At 43.2% G+C, this 16,399-nt stretch overlaps 1 protein-coding gene and 1 pseudogene across 6 annotated transcripts in view; one reads left to right on the top strand and one right to left on the bottom strand.

The window, feature by feature from the left end:
* The window catches only part of KATNAL2 (katanin catalytic subunit A1 like 2), a 142,373-nt gene that overhangs the window by 111,634 nt on the left and 14,340 nt on the right, over window positions 1-16,399 (top strand). For all 6 annotated transcript variants that reach the window (XM_006144428.3, XM_006144431.3, XM_006144426.3 and 3 more), the window contains 2 exons: window positions 203-294; window positions 2,281-2,391. In XM_006144428.3, the coding sequence (XP_006144490.1) occupies window positions 203-294; window positions 2,281-2,391 (203 nt within the window). The remainder of the gene's footprint in view (window positions 1-202; window positions 295-2,280; window positions 2,392-16,399) is intronic.
* Window positions 13,290-15,721, bottom strand: LOC102478085 (FACT complex subunit SSRP1 pseudogene; annotated as a pseudogene).

Consider the following 16,399-nt stretch of genomic DNA (forward strand, 5'->3'; position numbering starts at 1 on the left):
AAATGTAAATAATTGGACCATCCAACCCCATGAGTGACAATAGGGAGAAATAGTTGTAATGATTATAAAGTTACTGTGAAACAACAGAGTGTAGCATAAATGCTTATTATTATAGTATTCTAAACGTTAATATCTGGTAGCATCTGAGGACTTTAATTTAAGCCTATGAATATGAACACATGCTTGCTTTCCCTCCACCCAGGTGTTATTTGAACTTGCCCGCTACCACGCCCCCTCCACAATCTTCCTGGATGAGTTGGAGTCGGTGATGAGTCAAAGAGGCACGGCTCCTGGGTAATAGACAGGGTTTTTTTTTTTTTTCTTTTTCTTTTTCTTTTTGGTCATCATTTCTCCCCTCTTGTAAGTGTGTTTGATGGTCGGAAGCCCATCGACATTTACCAGCAGAATGAGCCTATTAATAAGCCCACAAATTTTCTGCAGACACACGGAAAGGTCTTTAAATTAGATCCTGTTAACTGAATAGCTGATTTAAGTAGTTTTTATAACCGGAGGAAATGTCATCCTCCCTTCCCCCCCTTCCCCACAGAGTGGTTTTCAGGCCTGAAGATCATCCAGCCCCAGGATCCCACACTGCCATAACCCTTGTGCTGGCTCAAAATAGCTGCCTGTGACGGCTCCTCTGGAGCCAGAGGGGCTGCCTGTGGGGAACAGGGCTTGCCTGCTTGGCCACTGCAAAGGGCCAAGTTCATCTTTCACTCCCAGGAGGCAGTCCTGGGTGGTGTGTGAGGCCAGGGAAGCCACCGCTTCTCTGTGACATCAGGCTATGGCTTAGCATGTCCGATTTTAAATATGTCACATTTCTTATCTCTAATGACTAAATGTAGGCTAATGCTCCCAGCAGGAAGGAACACTTCTCAGGCAGTACTAAGCCTTCTGTTTGTGGTTCCAAAAAGCCACATGGTGTTTTGTGTGTGTGTGTGTGTGCGTGTGTGCGTATTGGGGGGAGGGTATTTTTAGATGGGGTCATACAATGTGGTGATTCTCCTGTCTCAGCCTTCGGAGGAGATGGGACTACAGGCCCGTGCTATTGTGCTGGCTTCTTTTAGGATATGCTAGAAATTGAACCTGGGCCTCAGCCTTCTAAGCAGCAGCGTTTAGCCCATGCTATAATGGTTGGGCCTGTTTGCTTATTTTCAAGACTCACTGTGTCTTGATCAGAGGAATTTCTCTTTGAAACTTTTTATTAAATTTGGCACTCTTGCCATGAAAAGAAAAACAAAGATCACTAGGAAATCTCTAGCTGCATTTATTAATGATCTTTATCATCAAGTCAGAACTAATAGTAACAAAAATAAAATAACTGGCTTATTAGAAGTATAAATGGAATATAATTTGTGAAATTTTACTCATTGGAACCCATTTTCTCAGTAGGAAAAAACAATCAATATAGGATTCACACAATTGATTGACATGGGACAGTTTCCATGGCTCATCTGGTGCTTGTCATCCTCAGGGTAGAGCACTCTGCCTCCCTAGACCTGACAGGAACAGTCAGTTAACTACACAGGCACCAGCTGGGTATCCACAGACCAGCTAGTCATTCCCTCTGCTGAGACCAGGCCCTGCCTAGCCTGTGCATTCATTCTTACATTTGCTTCATCAGTCTCTATCCCCAGGCTTGCTTGAGCTATTTAGGAAACTCTGCATCAGCTACCTTTGAGTAGGTAGAATCTGAATCTGGAACCTGAAGACTCTAAAACTAGGGTCTTCAAAGGGCTAGCAAATAAGAGTAGGTGCTCTGAAGACTTCTTAGATCATAAGACTATTTAAAGAATTATAATTAAGGGCAAATGCTAAATAAATTCATAACTATATTGTGAGAAGAGTGAAGACACTTTCACAGGATAGTGGAGGGCATAGATCCTAAAAAACCTTACACCTAATTTGGGTAGCACTACACATGCTTAGACAGAAGTTGAATGTTATACTGTCCAAGAAAGGCAACATCATCATTATATTCATTTATTCCCCTTCTGTTATTTTCTGTGAAGAAATTATACCACATAGCTTATTTTTGCTAATGCTAGTACAAGTGGCTCCATTGGCTATTGAGTTTAAGCCACTGGGTCCGGGACTCAAACCACGGTTGACTACATGGGAGTCCAGTGACATAGCCATTATGCCAACTGCTGGTCCCACCACTGGCTATTGAAATGGAACCTGTTCTGCAGTCCCAGGGTCAGTGCTGTGAGTGCCACTTCTGTCATGAGAGTGAAGGCTCTGCCCTTGGAAAAATCATGTTTGTTTGTTTATCTGCAGGGGGGAACATGAAGGAAGCCTTCGGATGAAGACGGAGCTACTGGTACAGATGGATGGGCTGGCGCGCTCAGAAGATCTCGTGTTTGTTTTAGCAGCTTCTAACCTGCCATGGTAAGAGATCAAGAGAGAACATTTTGAATACATTTTCATGAGCCACTGAGTAGGGATGAAAATTTTAATTTGACCGCTTCAGGTAAAGCCTCATTTAGTTCTAACCCTAGAAGATTAATTTGAGGGTTTTACTGTGCAGATCCCCAGTCCTTGCTCTCTATACTGTGAAAGATCTGCTTGAATAGAGAGAATACACGTCAGACTGCTACTTACAGTATTTTAAATGGACATGTTTTGGCCTAGCTGTGTTGGCACATGCTGCTAAGACACTGTATTCTGCAGGCTGGGGCCACATGAAAAGCTTGAGTTGATATCCAGTCCCACCTAAAGGTTGGGTGTGGTTGCATGCTCCTGTGGTTCCAGCAACTCAGGAGGCTGAGGCAGGATTGCAAGCTTAAGGATGGTCTGGGCAACATAGTGAGATCCTGTCTAAAAAAAAGCTGGGCGTGGTGGTGCCTGCCTGTATTCCTAGTTACTTAGGAAGGCTAAAACAAAACAGGAAGATCTGACATGGCAAGATCCTGTCTAAAACAAAATAAAACAAACAAACAAAAAAAACAATGAAACTACAAAGGGATATTTTAAGTTTAAATCCAAATAATATGCTATGTTTAAATTAAAAAAGGGCTAGGGCCAGCAAATGGCATGGTGGTTAAGGCACCAGATTCCCACATGACTGACCGTGGTCTGAATCCCTGACCCAGTGACTTGAAAATCACACCAGGCACGTGTGTGTGTGTGTCCAAAATCCCAGGAGGAGGATGGAGGAGAAGGGACTGTGGAATGGCCATTTCTCTTGGTAGGTGATTTCTCACTTTCCCTCTCACTATCTTTCTCTCTCTCTGGTGAACACACACGCCCTATGGCAAAAGCCTAAAAAAAAAAAATAATTAAACAGGGTTTTGGCATTGCAGGATAAAATGCTTAAAATCTCCAAGACTTGAATAATATTCCAGAAATAATATGTTCGAATTTTATCAGTATTAAAATTGAACATTTTTTATATTAGGAGGAAAATCTTTTATTTAATGCTGCACAGTAAATAGGAAGCTAGATAATCTCTAATTGAAAATATAATCTACTCTTAGAGTCTTTTATTCAAACTATATCCCAGAGTGGTTTAAGAACAATTCTAGAAGTAAAACTGGGAAATAAGAGATATTGGGTAGGGGAAGACAATATGTACTTGGAGAGTATGTTTAAAAATTAATTATAATCTCTTTATAGTTCTAAGACTATTTCCATATACATTCTTTCTTTTGAGCTACAGGTGAGGAAGGAGAAAAAATATAGTAAATGTAACTTTTTCCATTCTCAGAGAGGAACGAAGGCAGAGTGGTCAACCCACCCAAAGTCAACAGCAATCTTGTAACAGGGTTGGGACTTGTGACACCTTCCTCGCACCCATTTGTTTTTCCACCTTGAAAGAGGAAAAGAAAAATCTTCCTTGTGTAGTGCATGCTGATCACCTGGGCTCCCAAACCAAACATCACTGAAAAGAAATCATAATGTTCATGTGTATCTCAGTTCCTTTTCTGTTGCCGTATCAGAATACCAGACCAGGTCATTTATGAGGAAAAGTTTATCGGCTCATGGTTCTAGGGGCTAGGAAGTCCAAGGGCATGATAGCATCTTCTAGCAAGAACCTTTATACTGGAACATAACTCATAGGAGGGTATCATGTGCAAGAGAGGAAGAGAGACAGAGAGAGCTCGCTTTGTAACGAGCCACTCCTGTGATAACAAACCCACTCCCATCATAGCAACATTAGTCCATTCATGAGGGCAGAGATTAAGTTTCCAATGCATAAACTTTTGTGGGACACATTCAAATTATAGCAATGTATAATATATTAAGTTTATTTATGATTTAAACCTGGCTCTTCTTCCCCTCAAATTTATGACTTTTTCTACTGTGCTTAGGCGAATAGCCTTTTACATTTTGAAGATACAGGTATGTATATACACTATTGAAATGGAGTCCAAGAACCATAATTTAAATGTGCTTGTGAAAACCTTAGGGAAAGAATCTGTTCTTTCAGGAGAAATGGCTGATCTTAAGCACTTTACTTGTGCCCTAGGGTGACTATGAGGGTCAGCTGAGTGGGTTTGAGGCTGTAAAGCTGTGAGCAGGAGTGTGAGAAGGTCTGTACCAGGAAGAACTGCATATTTTCTAAAAGACTAGAGGGCCCTCCACTGCCAGTGAATACCTAGGAGTTTGCTAAGGAGATTATCGTGCTCCTCAATTTCCCTACGACCCAAATATTGGGTCATTGGAAAAGACATGACACATTTTTGCATAGAAAAATATGTTATGACTTTTCTGATGATCCAATAAAATGGTTCACAGAGGTCAAAAAAAAAAAAAAAGGCAAGACAAAGCAAAAAACAAAACTGACAAAAAGTAAAGAAATTTAGAAGGGCTTTTCCAAAAACAATTGCTTCTCAACATGTTGGTGGGCAAACACATCTGTGCTTTTGTGCTTGGGATTCCATCACTCTTGAAACCAATATGTTCTTCTTTTTTTTTTTTTTAAAGAATTACTTATTTTATTTTACTTATTATTCTTATTTTTAATTTATTATAGGGGCAAGCGCTCACCAGAGAGAGAGAGAGACAGACAGACAGCAAGCTGCCAGGTCTGGGACACAAACTGCAGTCGGCCACGTGGGAGGCCAGCACCTCAACCACCATACCACCTACTGAAACCAGAACCAACATGTTTTAACTAATATTCCTCAGTATTGCTACTATTTTAAAAACTTTTTATTATGAAAAATTGCATAGAAATACTAAAGAAGGGAAAACAGCACGATGAACTCACCATTTCCCAGTTTCAGTAACCAACCTCTTGCCAGATTCATTTAATCCATTCTAGCCTCTACCACCACTTGTTTGCTTTAGAATCTTAAGTCATATTTAATTGTCATGTTATATGTTAAATGGACACTTCAACATACATCTCAAAAAAGGGACAGTTTCTTAGTTACTATAGTGCCAACAAAATTAATAGTAATTCCTTATCATCTAATATCCACTTTATACTCAGCTTTCCTATATTATTTTAAAAATGTCTTTTTACAATCTATATATTGAATAAGCCTTTCACTTTATAATCAATAGGTTTCCTAAATCTCTTTTTATCCCCCCCCCCAACACACACACACACACACACACACACACACACACTTGCCATTGACTAGTTGATTGTCCAGAAGATTGTCCTGCAGGACGTCTAAACTTTCCAGAGCTGGCTCATTGTGTCTTCGTGGTAGCAGTTAATTTTTTCTTCATACCCCTATCATTACTCTAGACGGAAAGTTGATTGATTGGATTGATGGGCCAGTCTATGAGGAGCCAATTTTTTTTTTGGCAGACGTGTTTCATAGGTGTTGCGGTATACATCTCGTTCCATTATGTCTGGTGTTTGTAAAATCTTGTTGCCTCACTTTTGGTGATGCCAAGACGAACTGGAGGGCTCAGGAGTATCAGTCTGGCTCCTCGGTCAGACAATTCTATCAGTGGTTTTAGCACTCGTTGATGACTTTGCCGATATCCGTTATTTCACTAGGTGTGTGATTCTGTCTATCTTCCTGATGGTTGTGTAATAGAACTTCTCCTCATCCAGTAGGATTATTTGGTGACCCTAAAAAACTAGAAAAGCTGGATTTTTTTCTCTTTCATTTTAGAGTCATGAGCTGGTGCCTTAACAACCCTTGGTGGTGAGCAGTGGACATTTTTTTTTCTTGGAGAGGTTTTTACTATAAGGCACGTGCACTCCCCAGACTATAAGACAGAGAGAGACAGAAAGCGAGAAATCACCCCCCAGGGGGGATGGCCACGCTGCAATCCCTTCTCCTCCATTCTCCTCTTGGGAGAATGCACGCACACGTGCCTGGCGTGAGTTGAAGCCACCGGGTCCAGGACTCGAACCACAGTCGACTACGTGGGAGTCCAGCAACATAGCCATTATGCCGACTGTTGGTCCCAGTGAGCAGTGAATTTTGTCTGCAGTGCTTTCCCTCTCTCTCTCTTTGTATGTGTGTGTGTGTGTGTGACCATGATTTCATGGCTTATTTAGTACAACCCCAATAATTTTTTTTCTGTAGGTACATTTGCTCCCTGAAGAGAGAGAGAGAGAGAGAGAGAGAGAGAGAGAGGAGAGGGGGCAAAATAAAAAATCATCCCCCAAGGCGGATGGCTGTGTTGTAATCTCTTCTCCATTCTCCTCTTAGGATTTTGGGCACATATGCACGTGCTCCTGGTGTGATTTTTAACTGCTGGTTCGGGACTTGAAGCACGAAGTCAGTCATGTGGGATCCAGCCACCTTAACCTCCACACCACTTGCTAGCCCTAAAACTTTATCTTTTGTGGTCAGTAGTGGCATAGCAGTTATGTTGCTGGACTCCCACATGGCCAATCGCAGTTTGAGTCCTAGACCCAGTGGCTTGAAACTCACACCAGGCACGTGTGTGTGTGTGCCCAGGATCCCAGGAGGAGAATGGTGAAGAAGAAATTGGGCATGACCATCCCCCTAGGGGGTGATTTCTCACTTTCCCTCTGCTTCTGTCTCTCTCTCCCTAGCAAGCACACCTGCCATAAGGCAAAAACCTCTAAAAATAACTTATTGGGACTAGAAGAGGGCATAATGGTTATGTCACCGGACTCCCACATGGCCAATTGCAGTTCTAGTCCCAGACCTAGTGGCTTGAAACTCATGCCAGCTGTGTGTGCATGTGTGCCCAAAATCCTGAGAGGAGAAGGGATGACCATCCCTCCAGGGGGTGATTTCTCACTTTCTGTCTCTCTGTTTCTTTTTGTCTCTCCAGTGAGCGCATGCACCCTGTAGCAAAAACCTCTCTCTAAAAAATTATCTTTTAATACATATATATATATATATATACACACACACACACACACACATATATATATATATATTTAATTGCCAGAAGACATGTGTGTTCACCAGAGAGGAAGGAAAGGAATGAGACAGAGAGAGAACCCTTCTCTGTAGTCATGCTGCAATCCTTTTTCCTTCATATTTTTAGCCCGTCAGGATTTTGAGCACACATGAACATGTGCCAGCATGTCTTTCAGAATCTGGGACTGGGATTTGAACTGTTGTTGGTCATGTGGGATCTGGTTCCCTATGCATGACATTTAGGTACTGCACCACAGAACTGCCCCCCCCCTTTTTTTTTTTAGGTTCTTGCTGTAGGGCACATGCACTTGTTGGAGAGAGACAGAAAGAGGGAAAGTGAGAAATCACCCTCCGGGGGGGATGGCCATGCCACAATCCTTTCTTCATTTTCCTCCTAGGGTTTTGGGCACACACACATGCCAGGCATGATTTTCAAACCTCTAAGTTTGGGACTTGAGCAGCCATTGGTCATGTGAGAATCTAGTATCTTAACTACCACAGCGCCTGCTGGCCCCCCCAGTTGTAAGAAATCATAAGTTTTTTTTTTTATATGTCCTGGGTCCAAGTCCTCTATCAGATAAATGATTTGTAAGTATTCTCTCCCCTTTTGTGGCCAGTAGTTTCCTCCCTCCCTCCTACTTCCCATTCTCCCTTTCTGTTTTCCTCTCTGTTTTTCTTTTCTTCTCATTCTCCCACTCTTTCTCCCTTCCTTCGCTCTTTCTGAACTTTTTGTTCCTCCCTCTTTGCCTCTGCTAAACTTGCTCTGTCTAATGCACTTTCTAAGGCTGGCAACTTTCAGAAGACCTTGTACCTGGTAATTTTATAGCAGCACTGCTCAATAGAAATATAATGTGAGGCACATGTGTATTTTTAACTTTTCTAGTGACCACATTTTTAAAAAGTAAAAAAATGAGCTGGCCTTGTAGTGCAGTGGTTAAGCACTGAGTGTATGGAATAGTGAAAAACATGGACAATTCTATACATACTTCTCTCCAAAAAACCTAGTAGAACTATTACCAAATGTGTACAACATAATATAATGGTCAATGTTGAAGGAGATGAATATGTATATAGTTGATTTAATTAGCTCATACTGTACACATGCTTTGAAAAACCATACCATTCCCCAGAAATCATAATAAAATTAGTTTATTTTGGTGCAAGAAATTTTGAAATCATACATAGGATTTTTTTAAAGAATTATTTTTATTTAATTTTGCTTATTCATTCATGTATTTTAATTTGACCAGAGACAGACACACACAGAGAGAGAGGGACACTGAGAAAGCAAGCCACCAGTTCCAGGACTCAAACCATGGTCAGCCATGTGGGAATGTCCAGTGCTTTAACCACCATGCCACCTACTGGTCCCCTCTGCATAGGTTTTTTTTTGTTTGTTTGTTTGAGAGGTTTTTGCCATAGGGCCTGTGTGCTCGCCAGACAGAGAGAGAGAGACAGAGAGACAGAAAGCGAGAAATCCCCCCCCAGGGGGGAATGGTCACACCGCACTCCCCTCTCCTCCATTCTCCTCTCAGGATCTTGGGCATGCACGCACACGTGCCCGGCGTGAGTTTTAAGCCACTGGGTCCGGGACGCGAACCGCGGTCGACTACATGGGAATCATGGGAGTCCAGCAACATAGCCATTACGCTAACTGCTAGTCCCTGCATCGTATTCTTTTTTTTTTTTTGAGAGATTTTTGCTATAGGGCGCATGTGCTAGCCAGACAGACAGAGAGAGATACAGAGACAGAAAGCGAGAAATCCCCCCCCAGGGGGGAATGGTCACACCGCACTCCCCTCTCCTCCATTCTCCTCTCAGGATCTTGGGCATGCACGCACACGTGCCCGGCGTGAGTTTTAAGCCACTGGGTCCGGGACGCGAACCGCGGTCGACTACATGGGAATCATGGGAGTCCAGCAACATAGCCATTACGCTAACTGCTGGTTCCCCCTGCATAGGTTTTTATAGTACACATTTTTCGTAAACTTTATGATGACCTCTCATATTACATACATTTTTCTAAATCACGATTTTTTTTTCCTCTTAACAAAATATCCTGGGGATTTTTCCAGATAAGTACATAAAGTTCTTCCTCATTCCCTTTATAGTTGTGTGGTGCTCTATTTTGTGCATGTGAGAATTTATCCCACCAGTCACCTAATGGTTGGTTGGCATTTGGCCTATGCTTACTTGTTTGCTATTACAAATAATGCTACAATGAGTTAACAGTATCCTTATTTCACTATGTGTATTTGCCAGTGTATCTTTGGGGTAAGTTCCTGGATGTAGAATTGCTGGGTCAAAGGGTTAATGTGCATGAAATTATGATAGAGACTGCCAAATTTTCCTCCATAGAGGTTCTACCATTTTGAATTCCCACTAGTGTCCTGCTTTCATTACTTAACATTATAGGAAGAACATTTCCAATGTCATTAAATAATCCTTGAAAATTGGATTTTGTAATGACTGCCCAAAATTCCCACACGTGAATATACCATAATTTAGTTAATCATTTCTTTCCCGTTGAATATATATGATGCTCCCAAACTATAAATAACACTGAAATGAACTTCCTTCCATAAAAATCTTCAAATAAAGTTCTGGTTATTTCCTTAAGACAGATTTTTAAATCACATTACTGTAACAAAGGATTTAGTGAGGTTTTTTTTTTTTTTTTTTGTCTCTTGTGGCATATTGCTAAAGTCAATCTTTAAGAAAATAATCTATTTTTATCAAGAATATTGGGACAGGGACCAGCAGTTAGCATAATGACTATGTCACTGGACTCCCACGTAGTCGACTGCGGTTCGAGTCCCAGACCCGGCGGCTTAAACTCACGCCGGGCAAAAACCTCTCCAAAAAAAAAGAAAAAAAAATATATATCTGTCCCAATATTTATTTATTTATTTTTTTAGAGAGATTTTTGCTATAGGGCACGTATGCTCGCCAGACAGAGAGAGAGAGAGACAGAAAGCAAGAAATCACCCCCCCCCCCCCAAGGAGGGATGGCCACGCCGCAATCCCTTCTCTTCCATTCTCCTCTTGAGATCCTGGGCATGCACGCACACGCGCCCAGCCTGAGTTTAAGCTGCCGGGTCCAGGACTCGAGCCATGGTTGACTACGTGGGAGTCCAGCGACATAGCCATTATGCTAACGGCTGGTCCCGGGACAGACCTTTCTAATTTGCATCAGGGTTTATTTATTTTTAATAGCTAGAGGGCCCATGTGTTCACCAGAGAGGGAGAAAGTGTATCCCAGAGGGATGTAAACCCTTCTCCATTTCTCCATCCTGTTGAGATTTTTGATATGCACACATATGTGTCCAGTGTTTTTGTGTTTTTAAGTTTGCAATAGGGTGCATGGGCTCACCAGGGACAACAGAGAGAGAGAGAGAGAGAGAGAGAGAGAAATCATACCCCACCTCCCCAAGGGAGGACAGCCATCCCGCAAACCCTCCATTTTCCTCTCCAGAATTTGGTGCACACACAACATGTTTTTCATGCTGCCAAGATTGAGATTTGAACCATGGTTGGCCATGTGGGATCCAGCTTCCTTAACCAGTAGACTATGGGAGTGGCCTGGTTTCTGGGTTTTAGATGAGAGAACAGGCTTATCTAATTTAGGCAGCCTGCACTTTTGGGGGAAATAAATCCTAACAAATTATATAAAGGCTCAGTCCTAAAATTCGTCATTGTTAGTGGCAGTTCTGATCCATACCATCTTATAGGGCAACAGGCTATCTTTTACTGCTTATTAAGTGACCATTTTCCCTGGACACATCCATTTGGTCTCAAAGGGGTGGTCATTCCTTCCCTTCAAATAAGTGCAATAGCATGCAGTCTCTCCCCCCACACCCCCCACATTGTTTCTCTGTGAGCACCTTCACTAGTAGCTTCACAGAAACGACAAGCAAGAAGCAAGAAATACAGCTCATCTGTGTCATCTGATGTGAAAATAAGCAATGAGAAGGATAACAAATGTTACATCTTTCATATTACCACTTAAAGTAATAGCCATGTAAGATATTTAGCGAGCACCATTAAAGCTAATTTGACCTGCCTCGATTGTTGAGTGTTCAAAAAGTCAGGCCAAGGAGTCCAGAGGGAAAGAAAACACTGAACAGGGCCATTAAGGTGAATGCCATCTTTAGATGTCTATTTAACTTTATGGTAGTTTGTATGAATAAAGTGTGAAGGCTATGTGAGGGGCATGCTGAAACTCATGTTTCTTGCTGTTTGCAAAAAGGTTACTAGGTCATTGGGAAAGTCATGACATATTTTTCTTTTTTCCTTTTTTTTTGGTAGTGAGAGATTTTTGCATGCTGGTTGGGGAGACAGAGAGAGACAGAGAGACAGAAAGCAAGAAATCAACCTCCCCCAGGGAAGATGGCCATGCCATAATCCCTTCTCCTCCATTTTCTCGGGATTTTGGACACACATGCATACGTACCTGGTGTGAGTTTTAAGTAGCCAGGTTTGGGACTGGAACCGAAGTCAGCTATGTGGGAGTCCAGTGATGTAACCATTATGCCATCTGCTGGACCCCATGACATATTTTTCTATGCCAAAAGAATATGACCCAATAGAAATTCCAGCAATTCTCTTAAAAATAGTTTACCTGGTATGACCAAGCTCTGGATTAAAAAAAAATCAAAAACAAAATAAAAAACCCTTAACATTTAGAAGAAAACATAAGACCCGAGAGATTATTACATTGGGAATGAGAAAGTCTTGATTTGCTTGGGGGGCAGGGGAAAATCAGCAGTAAAAAGAAGATGCACAGCAGCAGTGACTCACCTGTGTCCTCGCCTCATGACTTCTACTAAATCACTTTTTAGCCAAATATGAAACACTCCTGGGGCAATCACCAACCTGGCTATCTCTCCATCACCTGTGTAAACTGGCAAACTGCTTTCTTTCCATACATACTCTTTGTAGTATGATATTTCTGTAGAAATGTAATCGAAGAGATCAGCGGACATAACTCCAGTTCTTTCCCCAATAACCACATGCATTTCTGAGTCCCCTAAAAGGGTTTATGCTCTGATAATCCTTTGGCTGGAAAGAAAATTTCTTTTTTTTTTTTTTCCTTTTTTTTTCAATGCCAGAGGGCTCATGCACACATCCTCAAAAGCGTTTGAAAGAGATAGAAAGACCCTCAATGGGGTCTGTTCACACTGTGATCCTTTTAGCTCCCATCTTCCATCCAGAATCTTGGGCACATGTACACACCCCCAGTGTGGTTTTCAAACGTCTGGGGCTGGGACTTGAACTATAAGAGACTGTATGGGATCTGGCTTCCTCTGTACAGTGCTTAACTGCTGCATTGTGGGGCTGGCCAGAGAGCAGGCTTTTTCTGGAGGCATATTTTTCCTGTCTGTGTTCGCAGTTCTACAGTAAGTCACAGGCTTCTTTAGCATCTATCAGGATAGACGGGAGGCCAAAAGAAAACATGGGGCCTCACTGTCACTTTGTTCCTTAAGTCCTTAGGTCCTTAGCCAGTCTTTCTCTTATATCCACTGTTTAGTGTCTCCCTGTTGGCTTATTGTATCCAGAATTTTCAGTTCTAAGAGAGCAGACGAGAGAGGAATGGACCCTCTTGATCAGAGTGAAAGTTTCTTATATTTTCTTTTTCTGGTTTTCAAAGTCAGTTGCCTTTATTAAATGTTGATTTTCACAGACCAGAAATACAAAATAAAGGTAGAAATCAGCCCAAGTTAGGAGCTTTGGACCTGACTTCATAAGACCGCTGCTACAGCAACCTGAACAGGACAAGTGGCAGCTATATTCCTAAAGCTGGGAAAATAGGATGAGGATTTGGATGCTGCATTGCCCTGCCTCCCACCCAATCTCTCCCAAATCAGACAGCCATCCTTCCCAATCAGCAGATTAAGATGCTGCCCCCACTGCCCCAGTGAAGTGCATACCACCAGGAGAGCTTGCTCAGGTGGCACAGAACCCAAGGGCTACATTTCATATGCAAAACTGGTACCAAGAAACAGTGGGGAGCCTGGGAGTGTGACAGGGAAAGCAAAGGATAGAGAATTTCCCTCTCCACTCATCGGATCCTGACACCAAGTCCTCTGAGCTGGGGGATATACTGGCTAGTTCTTCAGAGTTTTCGCTCCACCTTCTCTTCTTTTTGCTCTTGTTCTTGCTGGAAGAGCTCTCATCACTGGACATAAACTCTCTGCCCTTAAAGCTCTCACTTAGCTGCCTTGACATGGACTTAGATGATGTGCCCCTAGAAGGCATGGATTTCTTTTCCATCTTTACCTTTACTTTCTTCTTCTTTAATTTTTTCCTCTTAGAAGACTCACCTCAGCCTCTTTCATATTCTTTCATGGCCTTTTCATATTACCTCCTGGCAGCCACAGCCTTGCGATCCCACTCCTCTTTCTTGTCTTTGGACATTCCCTTCCAGATCTCTCCTGCCTTTCTTGGAAAGATCTGTGATGCTGATGCCAGGATGGTCTGACTTGATTTTCTCTTGACTGGCCTTGAGCCACAGCATGGGCCTCTTAGGAGTCTTGGGGTCTTTTCCCTTCTTCACTTCCACAGGTTTCTTGTGGCTCTTGCCTTCCTTTGCTGTCTTGGCCTTTTTGAGCTGTTTCTGCATCTTCTCATCCTGGTCACTGTCACTCTCATTACTGGAGGAGCTGGCAGAGGCGTTGCTATCAAACTCCTCTGCCACGTCTTCCTCCTCTTCACTTGGGTTGAGTGATTCATCAGTTCTTCTCGCTGTCATTGGCATTCTCCGCCCGGATCTTGCCTTCCTCCTTCATCCTCTCCAAGTAGGCATTATGCTTGTCTTCATCAGAGTCAGCATTTTCATCATAGTTTGGGTTCATGCCCTCTTTCAGAAAGTCCTTGGTTTTTTTTTTTTTTTGGAGAGATTTTCACTGTAGGGCACGTGTGCTTGCCAGACAGACAGAGAGAGACATAGAGACAGAAAGCGAGAAATCACTCCCCAGGGGGGATGGTCACGCCGCAATCCCTTCTCCTCCATTCTCCTCTCGGGATCTTGGGCACGCACGCACACGCGCCCGGTGTGAGTTTTAAGCCACCGGGTCCGGGACACGAACTGCGGTCGACTACATGGGAGTCCAGCGACATAGCCATTATGCTAACTGCTGGTTCCCAGAAAGTCCTTGGTTTTTGATGTTGAGTTTTTTTTTTGCATTGACAAAATCAAACAGTTTCCCATATTCTTCCCTCTCAATGCTGCTGAAGGTATACTGAGTGCCCTGCTTGGTCTCAATCTCGAAGTCAAAGGAATGAGTGGTAGTGGTGCCACAGGCAAAGTAAAAGTGGATGTGCACAGGTGGCTCATGGATGTAGATGAAGCCCTGCTCCAATGGGTACAGCAGTCCTGAGCTTGCCGTGTAGGAGCAAGTAATGCGCTGAGCCCCAGATCGCCCTTGGAAGTTACCCAGGACTGTGATCTTGCAGTTCACCGGTGCATCCATGACCTGATTGACCATCTCATAGAGGGATCCTGACATGTTCTTGGTCAGTCTCCCCTCAAAGTGCTTCTCTATTTCTTACTCATTCATGTTGAGAGTCAAGGAGATGTCCTCATCATTGGAAAACAGGAGGATCAGAAAGTGATAATGGGTTTGGCCTTGCTTGATGGGGGAATCCAGGCTGATCACAAAGGACATCTGACTCTTGTCCTTGTGAGGCAGCAAAAAGAGACACAATACTGTAGTGTAGGGGCCTTTGTAATCAAAGATCTTACTGTGCAAGTGCAGAAAGGTGGGGTAGATCCGAATATCGTAACAACCCCGGGGAATCAGACACTGCAGCTCCTGGAAAATACAGATGGCATCTCCAGTCGCCTAGATTAAATCTGCCCTTGACAGCACATTTTGGGCAAAAGCCTCAACAGGGTCCACACCATCCTCCTGGATGGGAGGGAGGTAGAAGCACAATTCCATGAGAGAGACTTCTGTGTTGTCCTTGGGGTGGAATTCCAGCATCACCTCATTCTTGCCTGTAGTGCACTGAGACACGTTGCTGAGGGGTATCTCCAAGACTGGCTGGTCGCCAATGTCAAAGGAAAGTAGCTGCCCACCAAACTTCACTGTTACACAGTTCCAACCCTTCACACTTCAGTCATTCTCCATTAGCTCAAGGCTATAGTGAGTTTTGAAGAAATCAGAGTTTCTCAAATTTCGATTCTCAAAAGCCATCGTACTTGTAGACACCGCCGATCGTGAGCAAGTCTATGGCCCAGAGTTACGTGGCACCGGATGCCTTCTGTTAGTTCCCCCCCTGGATGTTGTCCATTTTGACCGTCTTGCTATTCTTGAAGATGATGCCCTGGTGGCTTAACCTCAGTCAACCATCATTCATGGAGCCTTTCACCTTCAGATGTCGTTGAACTCCAGTGTCTCTGTCATGTTGATCTGCCTGTGGCGGCCAGGCACAGAACCCTGCACAGCACAAGGGAAACTCAGTAAACTGCAAGCTGAGTCCCAACCCCTGGAGGGTGTATGGATGTTCTGCAGTTTGAGAATCTTCTAAAACTGCAGCCTCTCAACTGCCCTCGATCCGGCGGTGGGGACGTGAGAGGTGGTGGGTGGGGATGCGGGAGATGTGGGTACACTGGGGATGTGGGTACACTGTGGGTACATGCTTTTCCTGCTTGCTTGGCCCCATGGCCCCTCTTGCCTATATTTTCAATTCCTTCATGTTTTATATGTTAGCAGAGTCTATTTCTGTTGTTAGCTTTTTTCTGCCGACTCTCATTCATGGTGGTTTGTTATATGTTTTGTAATTTTCAGTGGCGAGCTTACATATTGGAGTGGACTCTGTGGGAGTCTTACATGGGTCCCTCTGGAGAAAATTTATCATTGATTATGTCGGGTGTTGAACCACTTGAAGCTAATTTCTCAGTTTAGGGCTTTTTGGACCATGCTAATGAGGGCAGGGCTGTGGTTTTGGATTATTGGTGAAGACTTTTTCTCACCCCAAAGTGCAAATTTTCTTGATGCCTTTCACTGCTAATGGGGAGATTTCCTTTCACAGTAGGCATGTGCTCTTCAGCAGGCCTGGGTCTTGCTTTATGTGGTAGGTCT

Source organism: Tupaia chinensis, unplaced genomic scaffold (genome assembly GCF_000334495.1).
Source record: "Tupaia chinensis unplaced genomic scaffold, TupChi_1.0 Scaffold000119_2, whole genome shotgun sequence".
Classification (NCBI taxonomy): domain Eukaryota; kingdom Metazoa; phylum Chordata; class Mammalia; order Scandentia; family Tupaiidae; genus Tupaia; species Tupaia belangeri.